At 38.1% G+C, this 27,572-nt stretch overlaps 3 protein-coding genes across 5 annotated transcripts; 2 read left to right on the top strand and 1 right to left on the bottom strand.

The window, feature by feature from the left end:
* Window positions 1-502: 502 nt before the first annotated feature.
* On the bottom strand, window positions 503-1,123 carry LOC125492720 (uncharacterized). Its single transcript, XM_048635434.1, has one exon. The coding sequence runs from the start codon at window positions 1,121-1,123 to the stop codon at window positions 503-505; it is 621 nt and encodes a 206-aa protein (XP_048491391.1).
* A 3,469-nt stretch (window positions 1,124-4,592) lies between these two features.
* LOC104884245 (uncharacterized) lies at window positions 4,593-15,918 on the top strand. Of its 2 annotated transcripts, none has more exons than XM_010668866.4 (13): window positions 4,593-5,334; window positions 6,519-6,608; window positions 6,697-8,937; window positions 9,025-9,159; window positions 9,721-9,840; window positions 9,941-10,057; window positions 11,511-11,612; window positions 11,703-11,810; window positions 11,901-12,272; window positions 12,427-12,720; window positions 13,718-14,095; window positions 14,182-14,425; window positions 14,930-15,918. In XM_010668866.4, the coding sequence occupies exons 1-13, from the start codon at window positions 5,256-5,258 to the stop codon at window positions 15,612-15,614; spliced, it is 4,965 nt and encodes a 1,654-aa protein (XP_010667168.2). In that variant the 5' UTR covers window positions 4,593-5,255; the 3' UTR covers window positions 15,615-15,918. The 2 variants fall into 2 exon arrangements, with proteins under 2 accessions (XP_010667168.2, XP_010667167.2); XM_010668865.4 differs by having other exon boundaries at window positions 4,595-5,334; window positions 13,709-14,095.
* Window positions 15,919-18,227: 2,309 nt separating this feature from the next.
* Window positions 18,228-24,351, top strand: LOC104884244 (uncharacterized). Of its 2 annotated transcripts, none has more exons than XM_048634492.2 (5): window positions 18,228-18,710; window positions 21,218-21,318; window positions 21,420-21,526; window positions 23,935-24,013; window positions 24,112-24,351. In XM_048634492.2, exons 2-5 carry the CDS (start codon window positions 21,316-21,318, stop codon window positions 24,157-24,159), a joined length of 237 nt encoding a protein of 78 aa, XP_048490449.1. In that variant the 5' UTR covers window positions 18,228-18,710; window positions 21,218-21,315; the 3' UTR covers window positions 24,160-24,351. The 2 variants fall into 2 exon arrangements, with proteins under 2 accessions (XP_048490449.1, XP_010667166.1); XM_010668864.3 differs by having other exon boundaries at window positions 18,229-18,710; window positions 21,185-21,318.
* Window positions 24,352-27,572: the final 3,221 nt, after the last annotated feature.

Raw genomic sequence — 27,572 nt, 5'->3', positions numbered from 1 at the left:
TAATTGCTCGTCCTTTGCCTTCTTATCAAAAGAAAGTGGAAGCATTTCTCACACGCCTCCACTTCCTATAAGTATGTTATATATTTATATGTATGGATAGTTACCCACTATTTTCTTTAGCACAGCGAATTTGAAATGCTACTAGAGGGGTTACTTATTTATTTCAATTTTTTGTATGTAAGATATGTTATTAAATTTTTCATATTTCATCATCAAAATGAGTGGCCAAAATTATAAAAAAAATGTACTTCATCCATTTTTTATTAATTGCAATATATGGATATTTGCACTATTCACATTCAATGATTCAACCGTATCACCATTAGTTATGGTTCTTTACATACGGAAAAATATAGTCATGTGGGGTTTTTTTGATAATTTGGGATTTTATTGCTTCTTGAAGGGGATCAATACAGATGGCCTCACTAGGACCAAAAAAACAGTCCATTACATGATTGAGCAAGCACCAACAGTTTCAGAAACTATAAGTTAAATGGCAAAGCTACAGCCAAGCAATAAAATCATCAGTTCTAGCAAGCCCTTGCTTTGCTAACCCATCTGCGACGCTATTTGAGGCTCTTCCACAATGGCAGATTGTGACTTGGAGACCCATAGAGTGAATGTTTCGAATGAAGTTCAGGATGAAGTGAATATTCCAAGGCCCCCCTGATTTTTCGTTACACCATTTGACTGCGTTTGCGGAGTCGGATTCCACTATAAGATGATGCTTTATGAATTCCGGGCTGCTTAGAGATATTTTTAGAGCTCGATGAATGGCAAAAATCTTCGCCAGATTAATCTGCATGGAAGGTATTGGGGAAGAAAAGAGGCAGCGAAACTTCCCTGATGAGTCTCGAAGTACTCCGCCAATTGAAGACTTGTTGAGAGAGGGCTGTAGCGAAGCATCTACATTCCATTTTGGACATGAAAGAGGTGGTGGTGACCAAATCCGTAGCTTGGGGTCAGGAGCTGGAGGTGTAGACATGGTTTTGAGTGAACTCCAACGAAGACACTTGGGATTTCTTTGAATCTCTTCTAGGCGATAAGGGAAGAGAGAGTCCCAACCTTTAATCCACCACCCAATTCTTAGTAATATTAGTTCTCGAATCTGAATTGGGGCCATTGAAACTCCCTTGAAAATACGACAATTCCGCTCCTTCCATAAGGACCACAGAATTATGAAAAAAATTGCAGCCCACACTTTTTTGAAAAAATTGTCGCCATAGGGAGCCCTCCATTGGAGAAAAGAATCACGCAAATCATAAGGGAAAACCCATTGAATCCCCCATATATTAAGCCACCAACTCCAAAATTTTCTCGAGAATACACAGTGAGTGAAGAGATGATTTGTGTCTTCGGCAACGACCCCACATAAAACACAACAAATATTATCAGCCGGTATAATACCAAGTCGAACCAATTTAGCTCGGGTGTTTAGCTTGCCAAGGATTGCAAACCATACAAAAATTTCAATCCGAAAGGGGACTAAACCTTTCCAAATTCCATTGATGGGCGAAGGATTATTAACAAGAGAACTCTTTGCCATTTCGGCCTTGAAAGACTTGACTGAAAAAATTTCAGATTTTTGTGGAGACCATATGAAGGAGTCTCGTTCCTTAGGCTCGAAATAGACTTGCTGGACGATGGTGAGGAGAGACAACCGCTCTTCACAGTCACGAGGGCGCAAACATCTTTTCCGCTCAAGGGACCATTCCCATCTGGAGCCATCCCAAAAACCCGAAGGATGACACCATTCCATTCAAGAGAGAACTCAGAAGAAAGAGCCTTGGGCATAATACTTTAATGGTGCAATCACCCACCCATAAATCAAGCCAAAACCGGGTGTGAGCACCAGACCCGACTTTTTTGCGAACTTTTGAAAGAACAATTGATCTGGAAATCTCGTTGTTCAACATAGCTGAGCAGATATTTCGCCATAATCCTCCTTTTACCGGAGTCGCAAGAGAGGAAGGAGTGAAATGGATTTCATAGCCATATTTCTCCTGGATCACACGCCTCCAAAGGGCATTAGGCTCCGTTATGAATCGCTCCGTCATGTGGGGTTTTATTAGATTTATCTTGATATATACTTTTAATATAATTTTTTTATAATTTTTACTAAAAAGTAATTATATAAATAGTTAAAGTTGTATATTAGCAAGCGTAAAATCTCAAATATTACTATTAAGGATAGAGGAAGTATAATATTGATGAACCTTTTTAAAAAATAATATGGAAGTGTACTTTAACAATAGATGAAGGTGATATACGGGAGATGAAAAAATTGAGTTAGTAAAAAAAAATATAGAAATCTTTTACAAATTGCACATCAAATCTTATTTAGATGATGTGTCAGTAATCAGTATCACACTACAAACAAATTTTTAGAAAAGGTTTCCACATATTCTAACTTATTTATGTTCATCAAATAGAATCCTATAATATGAATGCTCAGAACATGTATTTTATTATGTTAGTAGCTTCCAAATAAAGAGGCTATAAATATCTTCTTCTGCTGGAAGTGTGCTGTTATTGCACTACTTACAACAATTAGGGATGGTTAATGGGTTGGTTTATGTCAGGTTAATCATTTAATTTTTGAATTTTTTCTTGGTATTGGAGCAAACCTTTTCTTTTAGAGCTATGTAGTTTCTAAAGATTTATGCACTAGCATCCAACTTTTTACCTAGTTTGTTTGTAAGTTTGGTTACCTTTTGTTTTAACTAATTGATTGGTTTATATATCAAATCGTCTTTTACAAGAATTTGTCGTGAATGGACCCAAAGGCTCAATAAGTATTAAGATAAATTCAAATTAAACATATTACTGGATAAAGTCTTTAATTAATAAGGACTTTTTAAATAGCTTCCAATTAAACATATTATTGGATAAACTCTTTAGTTAATATGGACTATTTAAAAAAGAAAAAGAGGTTAATATAGGCCACAATTGTAGGCGTATTAGGCTGGAAAATATATTATAAACTATAATGTAGAACGTCTAAATTGAGTAACAAGTCAACAACATTGCACTCATTATGTGCTTGTTTGACTAACAAGGAAAAAAAAACATAGAAAGTGGAATTTTATTTTGTGAAACTTTGTAGAGTTGTTTGTTTGATACAAAGGTAGTGAGTGACATTCGATAGAAAGTTATATTTTTTAAAAAAAATGGAGGAATTAACTTACATATTTTTTGGACTTTTTTAATTTCTCGAGAAATAAAACTATATAAGCATTTAAATTTTTTGAAAACTTGCACTTCATATTCTCAATTAAACGACCACTAACTTTTCATGTCTTCGAAAAATAGAAATAAATAGTTTACAACATAACACATAATGTATGATGAAATTGGGAGCGCAAGGGAGTGATAAACACATAGGAGTTGTTATTGTATAAAAAAGTAAAAAGCATAAGAGTATTTATAGGGGATTTGCTAATACATTCCATAGGCACAAGCATTACCGTAAACAAGAACTAATTCTTTTCTTATAGGGCTTTTGATTCTTTTTTCTATAATTTTAATTGGAATTTTCTAATAAACCAGTAACAAAGAAATTTAAAAGTTATTCATTTATAACTTAATATATTCACATTAGTATTCACTTCATTCTCTTTTATTATGTCAATGTTTTATAACTAATACAATAATATAGCACACTGGGCCACGTGTAGGGCAACAATGGTGGTCTAAGCAGCTTGGATCTAGGCGGCATTAGACTAATCACCAGCAGACGAGGTAGTGGAAAACGGAGTGATACTCATGGAGATTGATCGTCATAGATTGGAGTTGTGAGGAAAAATTGAACATAAAATTGCACGTGAAAAGATAAATTAATTTAATTAGGATTTCAGGATAAATCTAAATTCTTGATACCATGTGAAGATAATGAGACGCCTCCCCGAATATAGAAGTTCAGGCATGTATATATATAGATATAGATATAGATATAATTAGGATTACAACCAATTGAATAATTACAATAATATCCTTAGATATATTACTCAATTAGTAACTTCGGAATCAAGGCGGATAAGAGAAAGATTTTGCATTTTACAGTTTGTGTAAGAAAAACGAGGAAAAAGAAAATTACATGTATGATTTATGTAAGAAAAGATAAAAAGAAGTCATTACATTAAAGGTAAGATGAAAATAAATTTATTTCAAAGTGCCGATACATTGTAAAAGTGGATAGATTAAAAGACAATCAAGCAACTGAAGAACCACAAATTAAACAAATCAAATTAATAGATAAATACTACTATAAATTGAAAGTGAATAATAACTCAATTGATTAGAACTTTCCTCCCAATTTAATGAGATCCGTAGATTAATTTTCATCTATTATCCTTGTGTCCTCTCTAAACCTACAAAAAAAATACTATAGATTTTTAGGTAATTTTTGTCCTAAGAGTCACAAGACAAAGTAAAAATAAAAAAAGTAGGGCACTTGTCTTAAAAGGCAAATCAGAGAGAGATTGAATATGAAGAAGGATGACGTGCTTAAACCTGTTAGACACATGACCACCTTTTAACTATCTCAAGATTGCTGACAATCCAACAAATGCATGGTAATGAGTCAAAGCAGCCTCCATTAAACTATCACTTTCTTATTTTTTATCTATATTTTTTTCAAACTTCTTTTGGCTGATCTCCAACAAGTGGAAATTTTACCTTTCAATACTTTCACTATAATTCCATATTTCACCAACTTGATATACTTAATAATTTTTTTTTTTATATAGAATCTTCTCTTGTATCTTTCTCTCTCTAATTAAGGAAATGGGGGATTAATCTCTTTTTTAATCTACTGTACTAGATACAATTAGTATACCAGAGTGTATTAATTTTTATTAATTTTGTCAGTTATTGTGTATTATTTCATAACTATTGACAGTAGAAAACGGTTCTATGGCAAGCAAAGCTCTGAGCTTTCGCCAGCTTTAGAGTGCTCATATTCTGAGTTGCAGAAAAAAAGGAAGTGGGCAAAAATTAAAGCAAAAAAATAAATAAAAAGATTGCTTGATTTTTGGGTTTTCTGTAGATTAGATTCTTATTGCTTGAGCATTACTGCAATATCTGGGTTACTGGGTGTTCTGTGATTTTGCATAAAGACACCCTCCTTTTTTTTTTTTGTGGGTTATTTTGTTCTGTACTTGATTAGAGATTTAATTATGTGTTAGTACTATATAGTTTTCTATGATTGATAAAGTTGGAATTCAGTGATTGGAATTTTGACACTACTTCATGGGATGGGGTTGATGCTGCAAGTCACTTGGCAGTTGATGAATCTATGCATCATTGCTATTGTTGTTATTCCAGGATCTTCAGGTAATTTTCTAATTTCCAATGTGCAGGTTTTTTCATTTTTTTGAGATTTTGATTTTGTAAATGTGATTTAATTGCTACTTTTACTATAATGTCATCTGGGTTTTGTTCTTTTAGTTTTCTGCTATTATATTACATCTTTTGCTCATTTTGTTTGGGAGTTTTTCTAATATTATTGGAAGATTTGGGATGTACATAATGCTGAATGTTGTCTATATGGTGGCCATGGAGCGGCTCAGTAATTTAGTGTCATTTCTTGTGGATTGATGCAACAGTAATCTCTCTTTTAGAATTTGTAAGGTCTTAATTATGATCAAGCTTGAAAGTAATGGCAAAATTCTAAATGTATTAATATTGTGTGTGAGCTTTGAGCTACTTTTGGGGGTTCTACAGTTACCCTGTTTCTCGTTCATTTCTAAGGTTTTTGGCGGATCATATCTACCCTCCATTTCCGGAAGTGGGTGAAATTTGATTCTCTTCTTCTTCTCCGGTCACTGAGGGATATTGTGGTTTTTCTAGCCTGATGAATTGCCTCAGTTTCTGATTCATCCTTGTTTGATACTGGACAATGTAATGCGGTAAAATGAGATCGATTAATTGTGTTCAATACCAGCAAACCTAAGGGTATATTTAGTTTGACCATCTGTGATTCTTGAATCTTAGTAGAAGACCACTGAAGAAGTCCTCTCTTCCTATAGTGCATTAGGGAGTATCTTAGTATCATGAGTTATGTCGCTGCTGTTTTTTAGCATAAGTGAAACAAAGATCTCAGATCAGAAAATTGAAGTTAATGGACCTATTTCCTTTTATGGTTTGTTTCTTGAGGATTTTGGTTTGTGCTTCCTTCTACTATCTCCAATTTTGGAATTTTTTTGGGAAACAGTCTTACAGTTATGGCCTGGTTGGTATGCGGTACTAAATAGCAGTAATGATGATGGAATTCTATATCTCAAGTTTGGGGTTGGACAAGCGTTACCATGGAACATTGAGACACGAGTTTCTATGCAAACCTGCGCATGAATTTGTTACTGTTACCACTATAATGCTTAGTCTAATTTGGTTAAGGAACAAGCTTCTTACAACTAAAACTCTTGTGGACCCCCCTAAGGGCATATTAAGTTAATGTAAAACTGGATGTCTGCAAGCTTGAAAGCCATTTTGACTTCTATGATCTTACTTGTCTGCAGGTTTCAGCGAACCTCTGTTACCGGAGTCTTCATCTCCAATCCCTTCCATAGAAGCACAGGTGCCTAGTTCCATATATGAACGAGGACCTGGTAAAGTTGTTAATTTTTTTCATATCATATGCTACTGCTGCGCAGGTGAATACTTTAACCTAATCAGTGTAGCTCATCTATTATTTAGGTTCGATTGTCCAACCTCCTACGGCATCTCCATCAATCAAGTCTTCTCCAGTTCACCAGATAATTGAAGGTCCGCCGCCATTCCTGTCACCAAGACAATCAGCTACGCTGCCATCACACCATGATATTGCTGCACCACAAATTGCTCATGGTTCAGCTCCACCAACATCTGCAGAATCACCAAATTATTCTTCGTTTCCTGTGACAAAGGCTCAGCATGATTTGACTCCGCCTCCTGTAATTGTGTTATCACATGATTCAGCACCGCCTTTACCAGTTGCTGAACCACCACACTATACAACTCCACCTCCCAGTGCTAAGCCATTATATAATTCAACTATAACACCGTCTGCTGAGCCACCGTATGCTTCAGCTGTCCCACCAGCTCAACTGCCAATCGTAGAGCCACCAAAGGCTCCACGAACTCCTCCAACAGCTCTGGTCCCATCACATACTTCAGCTCAGCCGCCAGCTGTTGAGCCTCCTCATAGTCCGGCTTTTCCACTGGCTGCAAAGCCACCAGATACTAAGCCTTCATTGCCTGTTTCAGAGCCACCACGAGGAATGACTCTATCACCTTCTTCAACCATGCAGCCCCCTCCTATTCCTGCTGCTGAGTCCCCAATTTTTGCAACTCCACCAGCTGTTTTGGTCCCGCCACATCCTTCACCGCAGTCGCCAGTTGTTGCGCCTCCTCATAGGCCAGCTCTTCCAGTGGCTGCAAAGCCACCGGATTCTAAGCCCACATTGCCTGTTGCAGAGTCACCACGAGGATTGACTCTATCACCTTCTTCAACCATGCAGGCCCCTCCTACTCCTAGTGCTGAGGCCCCAATTTTTAAAGCTCCACCAGCTGTTTTGGTCCCGTCACATGCTTCATCTCAGTCACCAGTTGCTGAGCCTCCTCATAGGCCAGCTCTTCCAGTGGCTGCAAAGCCACCGGATTCTAAGCCCACATTGCCTGTTGCAGAGTCACCACGAGGATTGACTCTATCACCTTCTTCAACCATGCAGGCCCCTCCTACTCCTAGTGCTGAGGCCCCAATTTTTAAAGCTCCACCAGCTGTTTTGGTCCCGTCACATGCTTCATCTCAGTCACCAGTTGCTGAGCCTCCTCATAGGCCAGCTCTTCCAGTGGCTGCAAAGCCACCGGATTCTAAGCCCACATTGCCTGTTGCAGAGCCACCACGAGGATTGATTCTAACACCTCCTGCACAGGCACCACCAGTTCTTCCTTTGCTACCCCCTGTAATGTCACCACATCCTTTTGACATGCCATCTCCTCCTGCTCCCCTAAGTGCATCATCTCCTCTGCCTCAACTGGTGCCTCCTGCCCCTCCTCCAACTTCTATAGTGCCTTCAAATGCTTCACTTCTACCCCCTTTAACGGCTCCCCCTAGCCCAGATCCCCCAACAAGTTTACCTTCAACATCCCCTCCTAAGCCACCAAATGCTTCACTTCTGCCGCCTCTGATGGCTCCCCCTACCCCAGATCCCCCAACAAACTTACCTTCACCATCCCCTCCTGAGCCACCAGCTGCTTCGGCACCCCCACCTGAACTGGTTCCACCAGTTGTATTTTCTCCTCCACCTCAATTGGTCCCACCACCTGCCGCTCCTCCAACTTCTGAGGGTTCTTCAAATGCTTCGGTTTCGCCACCTTTCATGGTGCCTCCACCAGATATACCTTTACCTCCCCTAACTGCTCCGCCTCCTTTGATGGTGCCTCCACCAAATTTACCTTTACCTCCCCCAGCTGTTGCACCACCTTTGATGATGCCCTCACCAGATTTACCTTTAACACCCCCAGCTGCTCTGCCACCATTGATGGTGCCTCCACCAGTTTTACCTTTACCTCCCCCAGCTGCTCCGCCCCGTGCTTCAGCTACACTTTTACCTCCTATGCCATCACATGCCTCATCTCCCCTGTCTCAACCAGTCCCACCTCATGCTCTGTCTACACCACCACCTGTACAGTTACCTCACATATCCCCTCCACGTTCATCCATTCTACATGGAGCAATTCCACCTTCCGCTTCTCCTCCATTCCCTTTATTGACTCCTCCCCTCGCTCCAGCTTCTCCAGTAATTCCATCCCATCCTTTATCTTCCCCCCCACCCTCTGATTCCTTTGTTCCACCATCTCCAGCAATGCATCAAACTGTTCCTGTTGCACCCCCTCATTCTTCTCAAAGAAAAGAAACACAGAAAGGGGCTCCTCCACCATCACTATCTTCTCCAAGTATGTCAGCACACGTTAAAAGCTGCAGATCACTGCATTCTAATTCTCGATTATTATAACTTATATGTGTTTCTGCCTTTATTGCAGAGGCATCACCTTCTTCAAGAACACCGCCAGAAGGTGCACCACCTGTCCACCAAGCTACCCCAAGATCCCACCCTCCTAGTTCTCAACAAATAGAAGCACCAAAGCATGCTCCTATCTTCAGATCAAATGCTTCAGGTACGCCATCAGTTTTTGGTGACTCTTTCAGGTAGGAGCCAATGTTATTCACTTATATGAATGTGCTATCATTAATACAGTGAAGTAAAATCTCTTTCCATCCCAGATAAATAATTCACTCTTAAGCCACTTCGGTATTGTTTTCTTGATTACTGTTTCGAAGGGGTTGGGGGGAGTTGAAGCAAACACCAATTAAAAAAGTCTGAAACGTAGCCTTATATGAGGTGGAGTGAAGGTATCTAGCCTTAGTATATACTCTAATTATATGCTACACTGAAACAGATATGAGACTATCCATTTTATTCTAGAATGTGAAGGAGATTTGTTCCTCAACATTCATAATTACTTTGTTTAGGGGTTGCTGCGGGGGTTTTCTCTTTGACCTTTTACCATCCATGACAGGAATTTACAGTGGTCATGTGTAGGGTTCTAGCTTAACTGTGCTCCGTGTTGCTTCCGCACTTTGAAGTTAATATGTATGTTCATTGGATTTGCACGCATTGACCAATACTATTCATTGACCCAGTATCTAAATTTTCTTTGGGTTTGAACATGTTATAGAGCCTCATACCACTCCTTCATCCATTTCACCTTCAAGCAATGACCCTATTCGTGGATCGATGGCACCGCCAGGTAGAGCACCAGATCAATCACCAAGGAACAACATTTCACCATATCATGGTAAGAATATGATGATATGTACATTTTTGTGATAAAGAATGATTTGTCTCCTAGACTAAAAAATCTGCTCCTTGTTTTGTGGGATTATCTCCTTGCTAAGCTCCTGCAGAGCCCAAAGTTGAGAGTCACAATGCGACTGCTCCTGCCCCATTCTCCTTCAGAGTGTCTCCTGCAAACAATAGATCTTATCATTCTACACCTCGTTCTCCAGTTAAAGGTACTGTTCGGTTGGTTTTATTCTTTATGTTGGAATAAAGGCATAGCTTTCTCTGACCAAGTTTTGAAACCAATTATAGGAGGCTAGGAACATACATCATAAAATTGTTTTATACTTGTGTAAGAAAGTGACTATGGATGAGAAGCAGATGACTTATTGCACATATGGGCTAAATAAAATGGAACTAACTATGGTGGAGATGCAACGCCTTTGGGTTTAATAGAGTTCCTAGAATACAACTTAGTTGTAATTTTAATTCGTGTTTCACATGATTTTCTTGATTTCTTCGGTGCCCTGGATCACTTCATTACCTACATACTTCCTCCATTCATATTTACATACGGGTAGTGCACAAATATAAGGCCATAGACCAAGTAAAGACAAGTAGTCCTTGATACCATGTGAAAAAGTAGATATGTGAGAGTGGTAAGTTACTACATGTAGACATGTAGTGATTAATATTGCAAGTAATTAAGACTACGACAATCTTGATTATACATGAACTAAACACTTCACAAACCTAGCTACGTTTGTGAATATATCTTTTGATTCACGAATCTCAAATCATCTGACATATTCATCTCCTTGTAAGAAGCTCAGTGTCCGATACTTTACTACTAAGGAAGTCTGTCAAAACCACATTTCAAGCATTTTTGTGTAGCCGTCTTATATAGCTCCATTAATGAATATGGCAATATGCCTAGATATAGGTCATTTAGTTGTTACCATTCATGCTTATCCTCTGACTTGCGCCATGATATGGATCTCATTTTTCAGTGGCCAGCACCATCTCCATAAACCTCAATCCATAAGCACCATTACCTAAGAGATAGATGGAAGATCCTGTTGCATCTTCATTCTATCTCCTCCACTAGCTTGAAATCATCAAGGTTTCACATTTGTTGTTGAGACATTTAAAATATGTTATCTTAGTTATCAATGCTATCTCTTTCTTTTGAGGTGGAGTTCTAGGTACATTTTTTCTGAAGGTCAAGGTGAAAGCCCTTATCCGCTAACAATGTCAGAATAATTATGGTGGATGGAAGGGGAGGGGTAAAAAGGAGATGGTAGAGGAACGGAATGGAGGGGAGGGAAAGAGTAGACTGACATTTTTCTTTCAAATCTTCCCAGCACTGGAAGGATGTACTTCATTAAAATGGGAATAAAAATGGATTCCTCTATTTTTCTGTCCTTCCCTTTCCCCATTCTGTATCCGTATAAGGGAAAATGGATCCTACCTCTCCCTTCCCTCCTTTTCCCTTTCCCCATTCTGAATCTGTAAAAGGGAAAATGGATCCTACCTCTCGCTTCCCTCCTTTTTCCCTCCAAATTCCCTTATCGAAAGACACTATAAAAGCTCCTAAATCATTTAACAATGGTTCGATAAAAACATCATCACATGTTGCCAATTAGTATCTATACCATAATACGTTGTCTTTAATTGTTTTGTCAGGATCTCCAACAGCTACACCTCCTCTACCATCTCCCCCAGAAATTGCTGAAGTTTCTCCTGCACCTTCACCTCTCCCGAGGGCTCCACCTGGCTCTTCTGGAAGTAAGTAAAACACTTCTTGAGATGCATCTAAAGTTTCAATATCTGTATAGAGATGGCTTATTTATTGTGAATAATCTTTCCTTTTGCAAGTTCCCTTTCTCTCTCCTAAAATTTCTCCTTCTGGGTCTTCAACAAGGAACAAAAAGAGACCTCTTGCACCAGCAATTCGTTCATTACCGCCTCCACCCCCCAATGAAGGTCCATAAGAGCCTAATCTTGTCTATCTTATATTTTTCTACATCTCTTCTGTTTATATGCATATCCAACACAGGTTAATTGAATTTGTAGATTGTGCATACCTTACATGCCCCGAGCCTTTTACAAATACGCCTCCAGGATCACCCTGTGGTTGTGTCTGGCCAATGCAAGTTGGGCTACGCCTTAGCGTGGCTTTGTATACTTTTTTCCCATTGGTAACGGAGTTGGCCAAGGAAATTGCAGCCGGGGTGTTTATGAAACAAAGTCAAGTTCGTGTAATGGGAGCTAATGCTGCAAGCCAGGACTCAGAAAAAACTATTGTCCTGGTTAACTTGGTACCACTTAACCAGAAATTTGACAACATCACAGCATTTCTGACATTTCAGAGATTCTGGCACAAGCAGGTGGTAATAGACAAATCCATTTTTGGCGATTATGACATATTGTACGTCCGTTATCCAGGTATTACCTTATTGCTTGAGTCCTCTGGAAATCTTCTCCTTTTTCTCTAGAGAAGGTAAAATGTTTGAAATGGGAGAAAAGAGTCAAACTTTGTTTATTTTCATGACAAAGATCATTGATTATTGTACCATTATATTTTCTTTGGAAATTGTAGGTCTTCCTCCCTCTCCACCTATGGCTCCTGCTGACATTGCTGTAATTAATGGCATGCCTTATTCTGTTCAAGACCCTAACCAGAGTAAAGTGCATCCTCTAGGAGTTGATGTGACAAAACAGAGGCATAAGCACAGACTTAATGGCATTGTTATTGGTGCTATAGTTTTTTCAGCTGTTCTTGGTGTGTTAATCTGTTGTTCTATTGCTTGGGTTTTGGTATTCCGGCACACAAAGACTGATCCTCAACCAGCACAAAATCCACGTGTTCTCCCTTCACTTGCAAGATCATCAGGTGATACCTTGTTACTCTTTCACCCTGTATATTCCCTTAACTGATGTGATCTGGCATGAGTAGAACAAGGCTGTATGTGTATTATGTTCTGGTACTCCAAATGATAGTATATGTAAATATTTACGTTGTTGTAATTTATAATTATTATGTACTATCAGTAAACTTTGGGGGTATTTCTACTTGTGCATCATTATCAACTATCAACTACTCGTTTTCCCTCTTTCAGAAAACCCCTTGAAAAAAACACTACTCACTTTCAAATTAAAAAAACTATCAACTGCTTTCTGCTCTCAAATTCTACCTACTACTATGGAAAAAGGGAGGGAGAATGAACCGGCACGGAAGTCAAAGTCCTTCACTTTGGATTAAGTGTGGATCTTGTTGTCTCCGTGATCCTTATGCGTAAAAGATATGAAGAGGAGAGTGGTGCAATGAATCCTGGTTCCCAAAAGTTGAGGGAGCTACTTTTTTAAGTCAGACAATGAAAAAAGAAAGGGAGAGATGAAAGCAATGAACTATCCCGTATTTCAGGTTTCTGGATCTTTTTACTATTTGTTTCCATTTTCTACGTAGTTGAAAGAGTTTGTTTCCGGGCCATCTTGAACTTTTGAGTCATAAGGAACTAAATTAAATGGCTCGCTCTACTATCATCCTTATTTGCTTTGTTGTAGTTGATACTTATTACTTCTAATGTTTGTTAATGGACTTAGTTGCATTTTCTACAAAGGTGAAAAGGGCCTATTCAATTTTGTGGCAAGGTTTTATAAATTGAATCCCCTCCCCCCCACCCCCCAAAAAAAAAAAAGTCCCCAGGTGCGGTATTGTTGTAGGCATAGGGAGAATTTAAGGGGTTTTAGCATCAGCATTATAGCATAGAATGATTGTTCAACTTGTTATTTAACGTCAAGAAGTAATTTTTCTGATCTTTACGTGTAAATTGACATGACACTACTTTGAGATGGAGTATAACTAAAGATATGTATCCCAGGGCCTACAGGAAATTCAACTGGAAGTGGTCCAAGTTCTTCATTGTCAATGGGATCTAGCCTTGGAACATACACTGGAGCAGCTAAGACATTCAGCGCAAACGAGATAGAAAAAGCCACCGATAACTTTAGTCCTTCAAAAATAGTTGGTGAAGGTGGATTTGGTCTTGTTTATAGTGGTGTTCTAGAAGACAAAACTAGTGTTGCTGTGAAGGTTCTTAAGAGAGATGATCAGCAGGGAGGTCGGGAATTCTTGGCCGAAGTTGAAATGCTTACCCGTCTTCACCACAGGAATTTGGTGACACTAATTGGCATTTGTACAGACGAGCAAATGCGTTGCTTAGTTTATGAACTTATTCCAAATGGCAGTGTTGATTCTCATCTACATGGTAGTAATACTCGTATTTGCTTTGTTTCTCTCTCCTCTCACTGAGATTAAGACATCATGAATAACCGTCGGTTTTTATATTTGTAGGGACAGACAAAGAAACTGCTCCTCTTGATTGGGCTTCTCGAATGAAGATTGCACTTGGTGCTGCACGTGGTCTTGCCTATCTGCATGAAGACTCCAGTCCTCGAGTCATTCATAGAGATTTCAAGTCTAGCAACATCTTGTTGGAAAACGATTTCACGCCGAAAGTCTCAGACTTTGGCTTGGCTCGGACTGCTATGGATGAAGAGAATAGACACATCTCTACACGTGTTATGGGGACTTTTGGGTATGATTTTTTATATCTTTATGTTTTGCATGATGATGAAATTGGTGCCTATGAATGCTTACTCTTTTGTTGGAGGACGTATACACCAAATCTCGTGGTAGTTGTCTGAATTGACTGAATATGTTCAATGTTAGTCGTTTAACAGCAATGACTTGCTATATCTCATATTTACTAATTTTTTGTATATGCTGAGAAGAATGGTGCAGCATATTAATGGAACTATGGAAGGTACAAGTAAATAGGATAATGTGAGAAGCATCATGGGCTAGTATATGGATATGAATATCTTAAATTTTTTCAGGCATTAGGAGCTCTTTTGAGTTTTGACAAGACTCAATAGCTGTTAAATAAGACCTTATGATTGTAAAAATTGTTACTGATCTTAAATTAAATACTTAGTGATGGTACAATTATGCTTTTTTAAATAAAAAAAAACGATTAGATCGTCATTACTCTTAACTAGGTTTTCATATTTCAATGATTTGTTTCCTAACTTTTGTTCAGGTATGTGGCTCCGGAGTATGCTATGACTGGTCACCTTCTTGTAAAGAGTGACGTGTACAGTTATGGAGTTGTCCTTCTCGAGCTTTTAACTGGAAGAAAGCCTGTAGACATGTCACAGCCACCTGGCCAAGAAAACCTAGTTGCTTGGACAAGGCCATTTCTCACTACCAAAGAAGGAACAGAATTGATCCTTGACCCAACCTTAGGATCTGATGTACCTTTAGACAGCGTGGCGAAAGTGGCGGCAATTGCCTCGATGTGTGTGCAGCCGGAGGTGTCTCATCGTCCTTTTATGGGTGAGGTTGTACAGGCATTGAAGCTGGTCTGTAACGAGTGCGATGACTCCAAGGATGGCAGCTCTAGACATGGCAGCCATGAAAACCTATCAATGGATTTTGATGCTAAAGCAAGCCCGGTTTCAGAAACAGAGGTCCCTTTGCCAAAACAATTCTCTCTCCAAAGTTATCATCCTGCACTAGATGTTGAGAAGGGTATGTCAGTGTCTGAAAATTTTAGTGCATCAGCGCGGACAAATAGGCAGACGTCAGATACATTCCGAAGACATTCTGCATCGGGTCCTTTAAAGACGGCAAGGGGGCGGAACTTTTGGCAGAGAATGAGGCCGTCTAATGGAAGTGTAAGTGAGCACGGTATAATGTATAGATTATGGGCAGGGTCACACTAAATGTATGTTGAATAACAACTTTTTTAGATTAGTGCTTGCTATTCTTTCTTTTTTTCATGTTTTTTTTTGGGGTCATTAGTCATATTGCTTCTTTCATGTCGATATCTTATGGATGGATGGAAGTGAGAAGAATGTTAAAGGGCATTTTTGGAGGTTATGTTTATAAGTTTGCTCAGGATGGAGGTGAGAAGTAGAATGACTAATAGTTGAATATATGGGTTTGAGGTAAGGCATTCATCTTGTTATTAAAATGTATAGAAGATTTTGTATCAATATCAAATGTAGTGTACGTTTTTCTGGGGCAGATTCAGATGGTATTTGATAGTTGCATGGTAGTGGCACCTATAGCATATTTCAAGTCTCGACCTGGGTCAGGTGAAGGTGCAAGTGCCGTATGCTCTTGGTTAAGTGCACTGCTAGATTATAGATTTACAGTTTACACAATCACTGAAACTATTCCGGTAGAGCCGTAGAGGAATTCGTTAAATTAATCAACAATCATCTTCTTTTTTTGACAACGAGAAATCATACAATAGAAAAGAACAACCAAAATAAAGAACAGGAACAAACAAGCTAATGAGTAATGAAAGGGAAGCTAGTGCTCTGACAAAAGTGCGTTAAAGAAGAAGTCGGAGCCACTTGCTGACGACTAACTTTCATGTTGTGGGCATGCGGCATCCGTGAAACATAGCTACAATGTGGCGAATGTCTAGAGTAGTGTGCTTGATCGACACCTATGGGGTTTAGGGGGAATCAATGGAACGAAGGAGGGGATACAACGTTGTGTAGACCATAATGTGGGAAAACCCCGAGACTTGGGCCCAAATCAAAGCGAGCAAGCAAGCCCGAGCTTGGACCTGGAGGGCTGAATCGACCCGTAGAAGTTGGCTTTGTTGCACAGGAGACGTGGAACCGAGTATAGTCGCCGCCCATGCTGCACGTGCTCTTTGTGTTCGTTTATTCCACGAACCATCAACCCTTATAAGGACCTATGGATCTCGTTGCGAAGGACAACCAAAATCAGCAATTACAAATCCCGTAGGGAGGGCAGAGTCGGAAAGAGCACAAGGCAACCGACATTGACTTTGTGACAATATGACATGTTGTCAACTATCGGCAACATCGCCTTGTAGCGCCTCGATGGAAGCTCTAGACCGGCTAAATACCTGAGCATTACGAGTCATCCAGATTGCCTAAAGGATACCAACAAAGGAAGTTACATGGTCACCATCAATATGCTCATTTGTTTGGCTTGGAGAATGTGGTGAACTAACAAGTCCGAAAATAGTGAAGGGTGGTTGTTGCCTAGAGTGGCAGCCAGATCCCACGAACTTCATGCTTCTAAAGCTCGAGGACAATCACAAAATAAATGTTGACTCATTTTCGCTTCTTCCAAACAGATGGGGTACAACTCGGTTGTCCCAGTGCCGGGACAAAAGAGATTTGCAGTCGTCGCAAGGCTATTATGCCATAGTTTTCAAAGAAACAATTTCCACTTCGACATGATATTCAAACTCCAAATAATGCGAAATAATCGCAAAGGAAGAGGAGATGGCATACTACAAATATCATTTTGTTGTTGATGTAAGACAAGATTATACCCTCTCTTAGTAGTGTACTTACCTGATTTCGTCAAAGGCCAATAAGATTATCCCACGAATTAGCAAGCCCATTTTATCTAACTCTAACACTATCTTTGGAATCTCGCACCAACCTAGTCATCCCTTATTTTCTCCTTCATTTGTTTCGCTTTGAATCTCGAACTACTGTAGACAATTTTTAAAAATAACCCGACAATCTTACCAAATGGATAAAACTAGTCACTAAATGGATTAAACTAGTCATTAAATGAACTAAAGATGTGATTACTAAATGGATTAAAACTGGTCATTAAATATTTTAAACTGGTCACTAAATAGATTAAATTAGTCACTATGGTGGCCCGTTCTACACTTAATTGAACTTGGGTCGTTGCCTAATTTTAAAATAAAAGTAACAGTCTCTTACAATACCAATTAAATGTTGTAATTGATACACCTTACCGGAATTATTATCAAAATCCAATCTTAGACACTAACCAAAGTTTGAAAATACTAACCAATCCCCCCTACATCCCAGCTCGCACCACATAAACTCCCTTCTACCGAGAATTAACTTAAGATCATTTCAAGAAAAAAACGTTGGGAAAAAAGTTTCAGATTAGATTGAAAGACATAAATTTGGATTATTTCAAAAAATAAGTACATTGGATTCACTTTATATTATAGAGATTAGATCATATTACAAATGTCCTACGCCCATAAATTGAATCTCTATTATATAAGGGAAGAGAGGGGGGACACCAAAAATTATAAACCCCATTATACCCTCAACTAACAAAATACAAATGCATTCCTCTCTTGCCATTATACCTCAATTAACAAAAACAATTATAACATCTCTAATTTATTGATCTAACCAAACGAAGAAAATACAATGAACTTTGTGAAAAAAAAATCATAGATGTTATTACATAATCGAATTTTCTATTTGCTTTCGCACGTATCGCGTATTCGCGTGCATATAAGACTAGTAGATGCATAAGTAACTGTGCTACTTATTGTAATATATGCATTGGCGGACCGAGAAGGGTACATGGGGGTACAACTGTACCCCCGAATCCTCTGTATAAGTCTTCCTCTCTCCATGCTCCTCCCCTCTCTCCCCTTCCACTGCAGTATACTAGACCGATGAAGTTCTATAGGTTCTTCTGGGTCTTCGCATCTGCTCGCATCTGTTTCGCCTCTACTCGCCTATATTCTCGACAGATGGGTCCCATACTAGTTCTGCGAACTACGACCAAAGATGCATATGGACGGCGGGTAACGGCAGTCGACAAGGCGACGCCTCTGCACTTTACTTGAATTTCTTTGATTGTGGTCATTATTTTCGGGGGTTTTGATTGATTTTTGGAGTTGTGCGTGGATTGTGATATGATATCCACAATTTTTAGAATTTTGGTTGTTAGGATGAAATTTCTGGATTTTTGGTTTCTTTTTGGGAAGATAAGGAATTAGGCAACAAGGGAGGTTGGATTTTCCCTTGCCGCCCTCACCAGTAAGTTCTTTTTTTTGTTTCTTTTTTTAAATTATTTTGTTCTCAATTTTCATACTTTATAGTAATATATGTTAGATTCTTAAATTATATGAATGTTTATATGTGAATTCTTGATATTTTTAACCAGCTAGTGACTAATTGGAATTGGATCAACTATAGATTTTAGGGATTTAGAAGTTTAGGGATATCAACTATGTGAAATTGTTTTTTTTTTTTTTCAATTGGTATGTGTATGACTTTATATATGTTTTATTTAGTTGAAATCAAATTTGACAATTAATTAATTTTTATTGATTCAATTAGGAAAGACAAATAATACACCTAAATCAGGAAAATTCAATTTATTCGAACTTTGAATTTTGGATATTGGTTGTAAGACTTGTATATCCAATCCAAATCAAACATGTTTTATTTTGGATATCAGTTTTAATACTTATGTATTTAATAAATTTATGCAACTGCTATCAATTTTGTTGTACGTCCGTACCCCCAAAGCGGAGTTCCTGGGTCCGCCACTGCTATGTAGAATTTTTGTTTCCATAATACTTCTGTATGAAGTTGCATAAGAAACAAAAGGTGAAGAACATTTGATGTAATTTAAATTTGTGCATGTCATATTTAGGATTCAAATTTTCGAAATGAATAAGAAAAATCATTTATAAACAAAGAAATCTTAAATCTTGACCAAAGATGGGAGACGGAGAACTTGCTTACCCTTGTGAAATGTTAAAAAATTGAACTAAACAAAAACAACCAGAGGAAAATTACTAACAAAACAAATAATTTAAAGATGATATATCTAGTTGACTTAATATTCAGAGTCCACTCATGGTACACTCGGGTGTACCATGAGCATGGTACACCCAGGGGCATTTTCGTGATTAACTGGAACTTCAGGGGCACGTTCGTAATTCCGAGTACTCTCTCTCCTCTTCCTCTTCCGCGTGCTTCGCTGTCATTTTTTCTGGCGATGCTGCCGCTGCTTTTGTTGCTGCTCATTTTCGTCGATAAGGCGTCGTCTTCTTCCGGCGAAAACGATGGCGGTTTCTTTCTCGCTCTTCTTTCTCGTCGGAATCACAATATCAAAACTTCCAGATCTGAAATTTCGAAATCAAAACTTCGATTTCCAGATCTGAAATTCGCGAAAGATCAATAAAAATGCCGATACGCTCGCCGGTTAGGTTTCCAGATCTGTCTTTCATGGCTGTCGGAGGTATTCATCTTTTTTTTTCATTCTCTCTCTAGATTAGGTTAGGTTAATTGTGTTTTAGTGGTGATTATGTGATTTTGTGATTTTGTGGTTTCAGTGATATGCACTTTTGCAATCAACCAGTGGAGAAAATTTGAGAGCAAAAGAGAGTTGAACAAAATGGGAATGAATTGCTAGTTTCGCTGTCAATTTCTGTTCAGAAAGAACTCAAATGAATGTGTCTTTAAGTTATTTTTATGCGATTGTTGTGATTTTCTTTGTTTTTGTCAAGAGATTGTTTGTGGAGTTTTTTGTGTATTATGGAATTTTAAGTGTTTCCAAATGATTCGAAATTGTTTCACAGGTTGCAAGTTATAGGATTTGATGAATATGAGATTGTAATTTTCTCTCTTTTCTTCCTATGTTGATAATTTGATTTGCATGTTATTATAATACTAGTTGTTGAGGAGAGAGAAAGTAGTTTGTTCATGGTGGTGGTGGTATGGAGCAGTGCTCATTTACATAATTTGTGCTCATTCAAGTTTGCTCATTTTCTTGAATGAGTATTTGTGCTCATTCAAGTTTGCTCATTTTCTTAAATGAGTAGAAATGCTTGTTCATTTGCTCATTTTGCTCATTTACTCATTTGGCTCATTTTGCTCATTTGGAGAAATTAATCTTGGGTGTACCATGAGTATGGTACACCCAGGTGTATTATAAATATTTTCCAATATTCATGTTATATCTAAGGTACTCATAAAATATAACTTTGAGCAAAGTGCCCCCATATTTTTGACCCCCTACAAGCTACAAGGAATGAAACTCGATTAGAAATAATTGCCAACACCCAAAAGTTGTTAAAATCGAGATTCTAGTTTGAATCGGAAATGACCTTTAGAATCGAATAGTAAAATCGAATCATACAACGTAAGATTCTACGAACACGTACAACCAAGATATTGCACTCACTCAATCTTCATTGAGTATACTAAATTATAAGTTAAAAAATCTAAAAATTGAAAAAAAAAATAGTTGTTTATCCACGATATTGGCAATAACTAACAATACATATCTATTATTTGCTATGTTAGCGTGATTTAAATTGACGAGGTCTTTCGCTAATCCAAAGAAATGTATAGAATCGTATAAAATCGTGAATCGAATCGTTTACCATATTTTGAATCGTAAAATCGTAAGATTTTAATATCTAAATCACGATGTTAATAACTTTGCACCACTAGGCCATTACGGCAAAACTCTTTTGATGCAATTGCACTCCTTTCAGTCAAACCCCATAATACTTGCTTAAAACCTGAAGAGAGTCGAGCGCGTGATTTATTATCAACCCGTCTGTCTGAGAGTTAAGCTGCAACAACAAAACCTCCGGCAGATCGCTCATCATCATCATCATTTCTCATGGTAATCTCTCTCTTCAATTTTCAATCCATTTTTTCTTCATGAATCTTTGTTTTTTACACATCCTTGATCTGTGATTTTTTCTCATTAATGGCGATAATCAGGCTCCAGCAGCGAAGCCCATCACTAGTCCTGTTCCTCCATCGCTGTATCCAACCCTAGCTTTTTTTCTCCTCGTCTTTGGCCTCATTGTTACCGCTTCATTCTTTATGTATGTCGATCTCTTCCCTATTTCTTCACTTTTTCCAATTCTTAGAGCATTGATTCATTAATTGATAATGTTAGGGTTGGATAATTCTGTATATGTTGTTTGATTTCATATGTTTGTGGTGTTTGATTGTAATTTTCTGTTTGATTTTTTCATGGATTTGTTGTTCTGATGCTTTTGACATAAGAGAATTGTGATCTGAATCTCTTAATTGGACCTTGTGAATTCGCAAATTCGAGACCTGGCAGCTGGCCGATTTCGGACTATGTTTGTTATGGGAGTATGTTATAAGTGGATTGCTGTTGATGTGATTTTGCGGCGGAGAACTATAGTTACCATTATGTATCATTTGATATGTGGAGTGGATAGTGGAATGGAGCTTGTGTTGTTTTCGAAGCATTTTTGGTGAGAGGTACTAGAGTTTGTGAATGTGAACAAAATCTCAGTTTTACACCTACTTCCTCGGTTTCATAATTCTGGCTACACTTTCCATTGTGGGAAGTTTCACATTACATGCTACACTTCCTTTTTTGACAATAAACTCTCTCTATCTCTCTCCTCTCACATGGGTCCTTTTTCTTCTTACTCTCTACCTCTCTCTACTCCAAAAATTGTTTAGGAGTCCGTGAATTGAGAAGTGTAGCGAATAATATGAAACAGAGGAAGTATTAAATATTGAGGTGTGAAGGGCAGTGGGGGTGGAGATGATGGCGTTGTGGAAATCTGCGAACGGATTATTGGCTATCTACCAGTATTACATCAACACCTTCTTTTGTTGATTTTTGAGTTCTTATGGGTACAGGTACCCATCGACCATCAATCTGCGGTAAAAACAAAATGCTTTGCATAGATGGTCTATGCTTATTAGTTATTACCATTGTCATATGCCAAACAAATGAATATCTCTTCTCAAATTGCGATCTTACCAATGTGACTTCCACTTATATCTTTCCACCCTAATTAACGCAACTTTATGTTATGTTTTCATCTATTTGCCCTTGGTGAAGTTACGACTGTGCTAATTTTTTTTTTTTTGCTACATTCTAACTCTCTTACTCTTAGTAAGTATCTTCAGAATTCTCAACCAAGCTCACTATTTTTAATTTGGAGAAATAATGAAGGTGGAAAAGAGAAGTTCACTAGGATTTGGGTTTAGTGGTCCAACACCCCCCCTTCCCCTTCCTCTTCCCCTTCCCCTTCCCTTTGGGTTCGAGGTATGAGTTGGAGAGGGTTTGCTGAGGTCTTTAGACTTATCCGAATACACAATCTAACAAGCAAAGTAGAAGTTGATAAGGAATTAGTTACACTGAATAATGTGCGACTATTATCATTCTGTTATTTTCTTATATCCATTTCCATGTGATGCTTTGGAATGTTACCTGGTTTGTTTTTCTGTTGAACACTATGTTGGTATCAAATTTGTGCTTTACTGTCTCAAAGTACCTGTCTATTTCAAGGATGCAGATTCTCAGTAGTGGGGGTAGAAATAATTCCAAGGTATTTTTATGGAAGAAAAGTGATTTAACATCTTGAGATGTGCCAAAACAGTGAGGCAATTTCTATAGAAGGATAGCTTGAGAAAGTCGAAGGCATGTTCGACTGTAGTTGTTTGTGCTTTTATTAACGCAAAGCACTTGTAAGTACTGAAATACAAATATGTGTTTGGTAAAGTAGTGTTGGGCAATGGGCACCAACTCTTATAGTATAAGGTACTTATTTGCAGAATTTTATGAAGATGAGCTTTAGGGTAGTGTTTTGTTAAAAATACCAAATTAGCTTTTAGTATGTTCTTTATTGATTTGTAGACTGTAGTAGTTTACCATTCCAGCAGCTAGTTGTGCGGAATACACATTAGCCAGTTACATCAACACCTAACTTGTAAAAGTTAACATCTAGCCACTAATATCTAGTAGCCAATGAGCTATAGTTACTTCAAATATTAGTTTTGCCGGACAAGCCCTAAGTTTATAGAATGTTAGGAGTACTCTTTCTTCTTCTTTCATTTTTCGTTTTTGGTCTTTGGGTATAAAAACCTGGTTGAAATTATCTTTGAATACCCTGAGTGAGACTAAGAGACTAGTATACGGCGCGTTAATTAAGTATGGAACCACCAATAGAGGCCTGGAGCATTTGTATGGAACTAGTCGTATGAGTGAGAAATCCTGATTTGGACTATTGGTGTTTGGACGTGGAGGGATTGAAGTGTGGAGCATTTGTATGGAACTAGTCGTATGAGTGAGAGATCCTGATTTGGACTATTAGTGTCTGGACGTGGAGGGATTGAAGTGTGAACCTAATTGCTTTGATCTTGTATGGTACTGGTGGATAAATGTTCATTAGCTCTGCCTGATCATATTTATCATTGTTTTTTTTTGTTAGTTCTTCGTATTTATCGTACACTTTAATTGTAGCTATGAGGCAACTTCTTCTCGGAAGAACCGGAGTCTTGCTAGAGAACTGATCACTGGAGCAGTTGCTTCTGTTTTCATGGTAAGCTATAATTAATAGTCTAGTACGTTTTTCACTGTTTAATATTAGTGGCCTTTTCACCCCTCTTTAGTTGACACAAATCTTTGTCTCTGTCGCAGGGCTTTGGATCCTTATTTTTGCTCCTGTCAACTGGTGTTTATGTCTGATTATTAGTGCGGACTCTTATCTGTTAGCTATAGAGTAATACTTGAAGTTACCTTGCTTTTACAATGTCCAGTTCTTCCATCTTCTGAATCATGAATTATAATCATGGACCTTGTCAATGTTTTTGTTTTCAATCGATTGTGCACATTAATCATTTATGGTGCACTATTATGAGAAATTGCACTTGGCGATAAGGTTACTACTCCAAAAACTTAAGTATCATGAAATTGATTTAGATAGTTTTACTTTTGGCATGAATGCACCTACTAAAGTCACTTGGGTGGATGCAGTAGGAGAAACAGAAGTTTGTGAGACATGACTCTCTGTTCCGTCTTAATCTTTCTCTTTGTTGTTTCAGTCTTTGGTACTCTAATAATGAAAATTACAAAGGGATTACAGTTTGGATCTATTTATTGAAAATGAATCCAACGAAATCTTGTGATGGTTTAACTAAACACATGGGATGTCGATTTTAATCTATCCCCCTTGGTTATTGAAGTTATGGTAACTGAGCAAAATATAAGAAACTGAATGGAGTATCTAGTACCAAATGACAACAATCGGTCAATTGAATTTATATGCAACGCTAATTCCAATCTATCTTCAGATGTGAAAGCATTAAAAGGCCAAAATGAAAATTAGGTCTCATTTATATAAAGGTTTTTTTTGTGAAGAAAGACCAATTAAAATATGGTTTTTGTGGGGAAACATCACTTAATTTATTTTTTTTTGGAGGGAAGGACCAATTAAAATACTTTCATTGACAACTTAACACCACATTACGTTTTTTCGGCCAAATTGTCAAATTTCCGATGTTGACTTATTTTTCCGTCTAAAACATCATTTTTTTTTGTTTCTCCTCCCCCACCCCGTACGTGCGCCCGACACCCTACGCCTACCCATCAAAAACTCCACCGGAATCCTCCTCCCCCACCCCTATGCCTTACCCACTGGAATCCTCCTCCCCTGCACCATACGATAGGTGAAGCACGAGAGCAGGGACCCACGAGGAGAGAGAGGGGAAACCAGTGTAAAAGGGGTTGGAGGATTTGGGATTGGGAGGTGAAGAAGAGGATGAAGTTAGGAAAAGGAGAGAGAAGGAGAGTGAGGATTTGGGATTGGGAGGTGAAGAAGAGGATGAAGTTAGGAAAAGGAGAGAGAAGGAGAGTGAGGATTTTGGAGTAGGGGGCTAGGGGGGGTTCTGGTAGGTAGGGCGTAGGGGTGGGGGAGGAGGAAAAACAAAAAAAATTGAGGTTTTGGAGGGAAAGAAATTGTCAATGCCAGAAAGTTGACGATTTGGCCGGGAATCGTAATGTGGTGTTAAGTTGCCAACGGAATTATTTTAACTTGTCCTTCCTTCAAAAAAAATTTTAAGTGGTGTTTCCCCACAAAAACCCTATTTTAATTGGTCCTTCCCCACAAAAAAATTCTTTATATGACTATAAAGCGGTTTTATATTAATACATTCTATTCTCCATATGCCATTCTCGTCCTCCGTAAATGTCTCCATTCTACATGAACCACCCATGATTATAAAAGTTGTTGCAAGATTTGAACCCATAAGGCCATAATATACTCTTTATTGAACCATAAAATCTTGTTGGCTTTTTTTATTTTTTTTTATCAAGTAGAGCCTTATATCTTTTGCAATATGAAGGAAAAATGAAATTAACAAATACTATCAACTAGAGCCACTTTTGGTTAGCAATGGTAGGACAACCTCATTTTGGGACCATAAATAGGTGTCTGATTACAAGCTTAGAGATCTAGCTATTCAAGAAATTACTGCAGATTTGGAGAATGCAACAGTGGCTAACTTTTGGGACTTGGAGTATGGATGGAAATGGGATATATTTGCCAACTTCTTACCTAGTCATGCTCTACAACAAATCGAAGCTCACAACTTGAAAGAAGACTCTACTGTGGCGGATACTCTTTATTGGAAAGGCACACCTTGAGGTAAATTTACCATTAAGTCTGCTCTCAATATTATTCGAAATGATGAAAATAATGTTGAGAATAATGATGGTAGCCGGGACATAGTGGGGAAATTAAAAGTGCAGCAAAGAATCTATGTTATTCTATGGCTTGCTTTACATGATAGAATAATGTGCAATGCTAATCCCGCAAAACACTCTCTTACAAACAATCCGATGTGTGGTTTGTGTAGAGTTGTGGATGAAACCACCCTCCATGTGCCTGAGAGACTGCAAAGCCGCAAGGAGATCTGGATAGGTAGGGGGTTCGGCTAATGTGAGTACCTTTCGAACTAAAAGTCTTCAGCAATGGATAACTCGCAACATCAAAATACAAACTCGCAATAACCTCTCACCGGAAACGTGGCCTATATTTTTTGCCACTGTCTTTTGGTGGCTATGGAGGTGGCGAAATTGTGTGATCTTCAACCATACAAGTGAAATTCCTATTGATGTGCTAAGTTATCTCATGTCGCGTTTTGAAGAGACCTTGCGTGTGTTGAATACAAATCTGCTAGATCATGACAACATCAATGGCCCAAGACATGAGGCATTCATTAGATGGATCACCCCACTCCAAGGCTGGATGGTGCTTAACATGGATGGCGTTGTGAAAGGGGAACCAGGGCCTTCATGTGGTGGGGGTTTGATTCGAGATAATACTGGTAAAATGCACTATCCCTTCTCTATTAATCTTGGTTCTTGTCGAGCCTTTACAGTTGAAGTGAGGGTCGTAGATTTTGTGTTTGAAATGGCAAGGAGAATGCATATCAACAAGCTGCAAGTTCAAATGGATAATTAAGTTGTGGCCTTGGTGGTAAATGGAACGGGAGAATATGGTGGAGAATGTACTCATTTGATCAATCAAATGCAGGAAACTCATTAACTCTCCATATTGGGAAGTGCATGTTATCCACTGCTATAGAGAAGGTAATTGCAACACTCCGACAATTCTCTAATTTACAAAATACTTTTTAAATATAAAACTTAGAGAATCATAAAAGCGTTATAGCCCGTGTGATAACGTATCGGCTTATTCAGAATTTTGCAGCGGAAACCATAATAAATAACTTCATAAATAAAACTTAGTCAAACCAACAAAAGTTAAAGTCAACGACAATTGACAAAACCAACTACAATATCAAAGTCAACAATGGAAAGGAAAATCCACTATGATAAATGATCTACACAACTCTCCAAGGCCCGAACCCATGATGCATCATCTTCAAACATGTAAATGGACGATGCACTATTTATCCCTAGGACTACTCACCAAGATGGTTCATCACACGATCAGTAAGGCATAGCCATGATCAACATGCACACACAAAAGCATAAATAATAACAAATAGGACACGGTAATAAACAATCCTAACATGATACTACTACATAATAAATAAGAATAAATAATAATATAATAACCTTGCAGATAACTCTTA

The sequence above is a fragment of the Beta vulgaris genome, chromosome 8 (assembly GCF_026745355.1).
Source record: "Beta vulgaris subsp. vulgaris cultivar EL10 chromosome 8, EL10.2, whole genome shotgun sequence".
NCBI classification, from domain to species: Eukaryota; Viridiplantae; Streptophyta; class Magnoliopsida; order Caryophyllales; family Amaranthaceae; genus Beta; species Beta vulgaris.
This window is presented reverse-complemented; position numbering and strand designations above follow the sequence as displayed.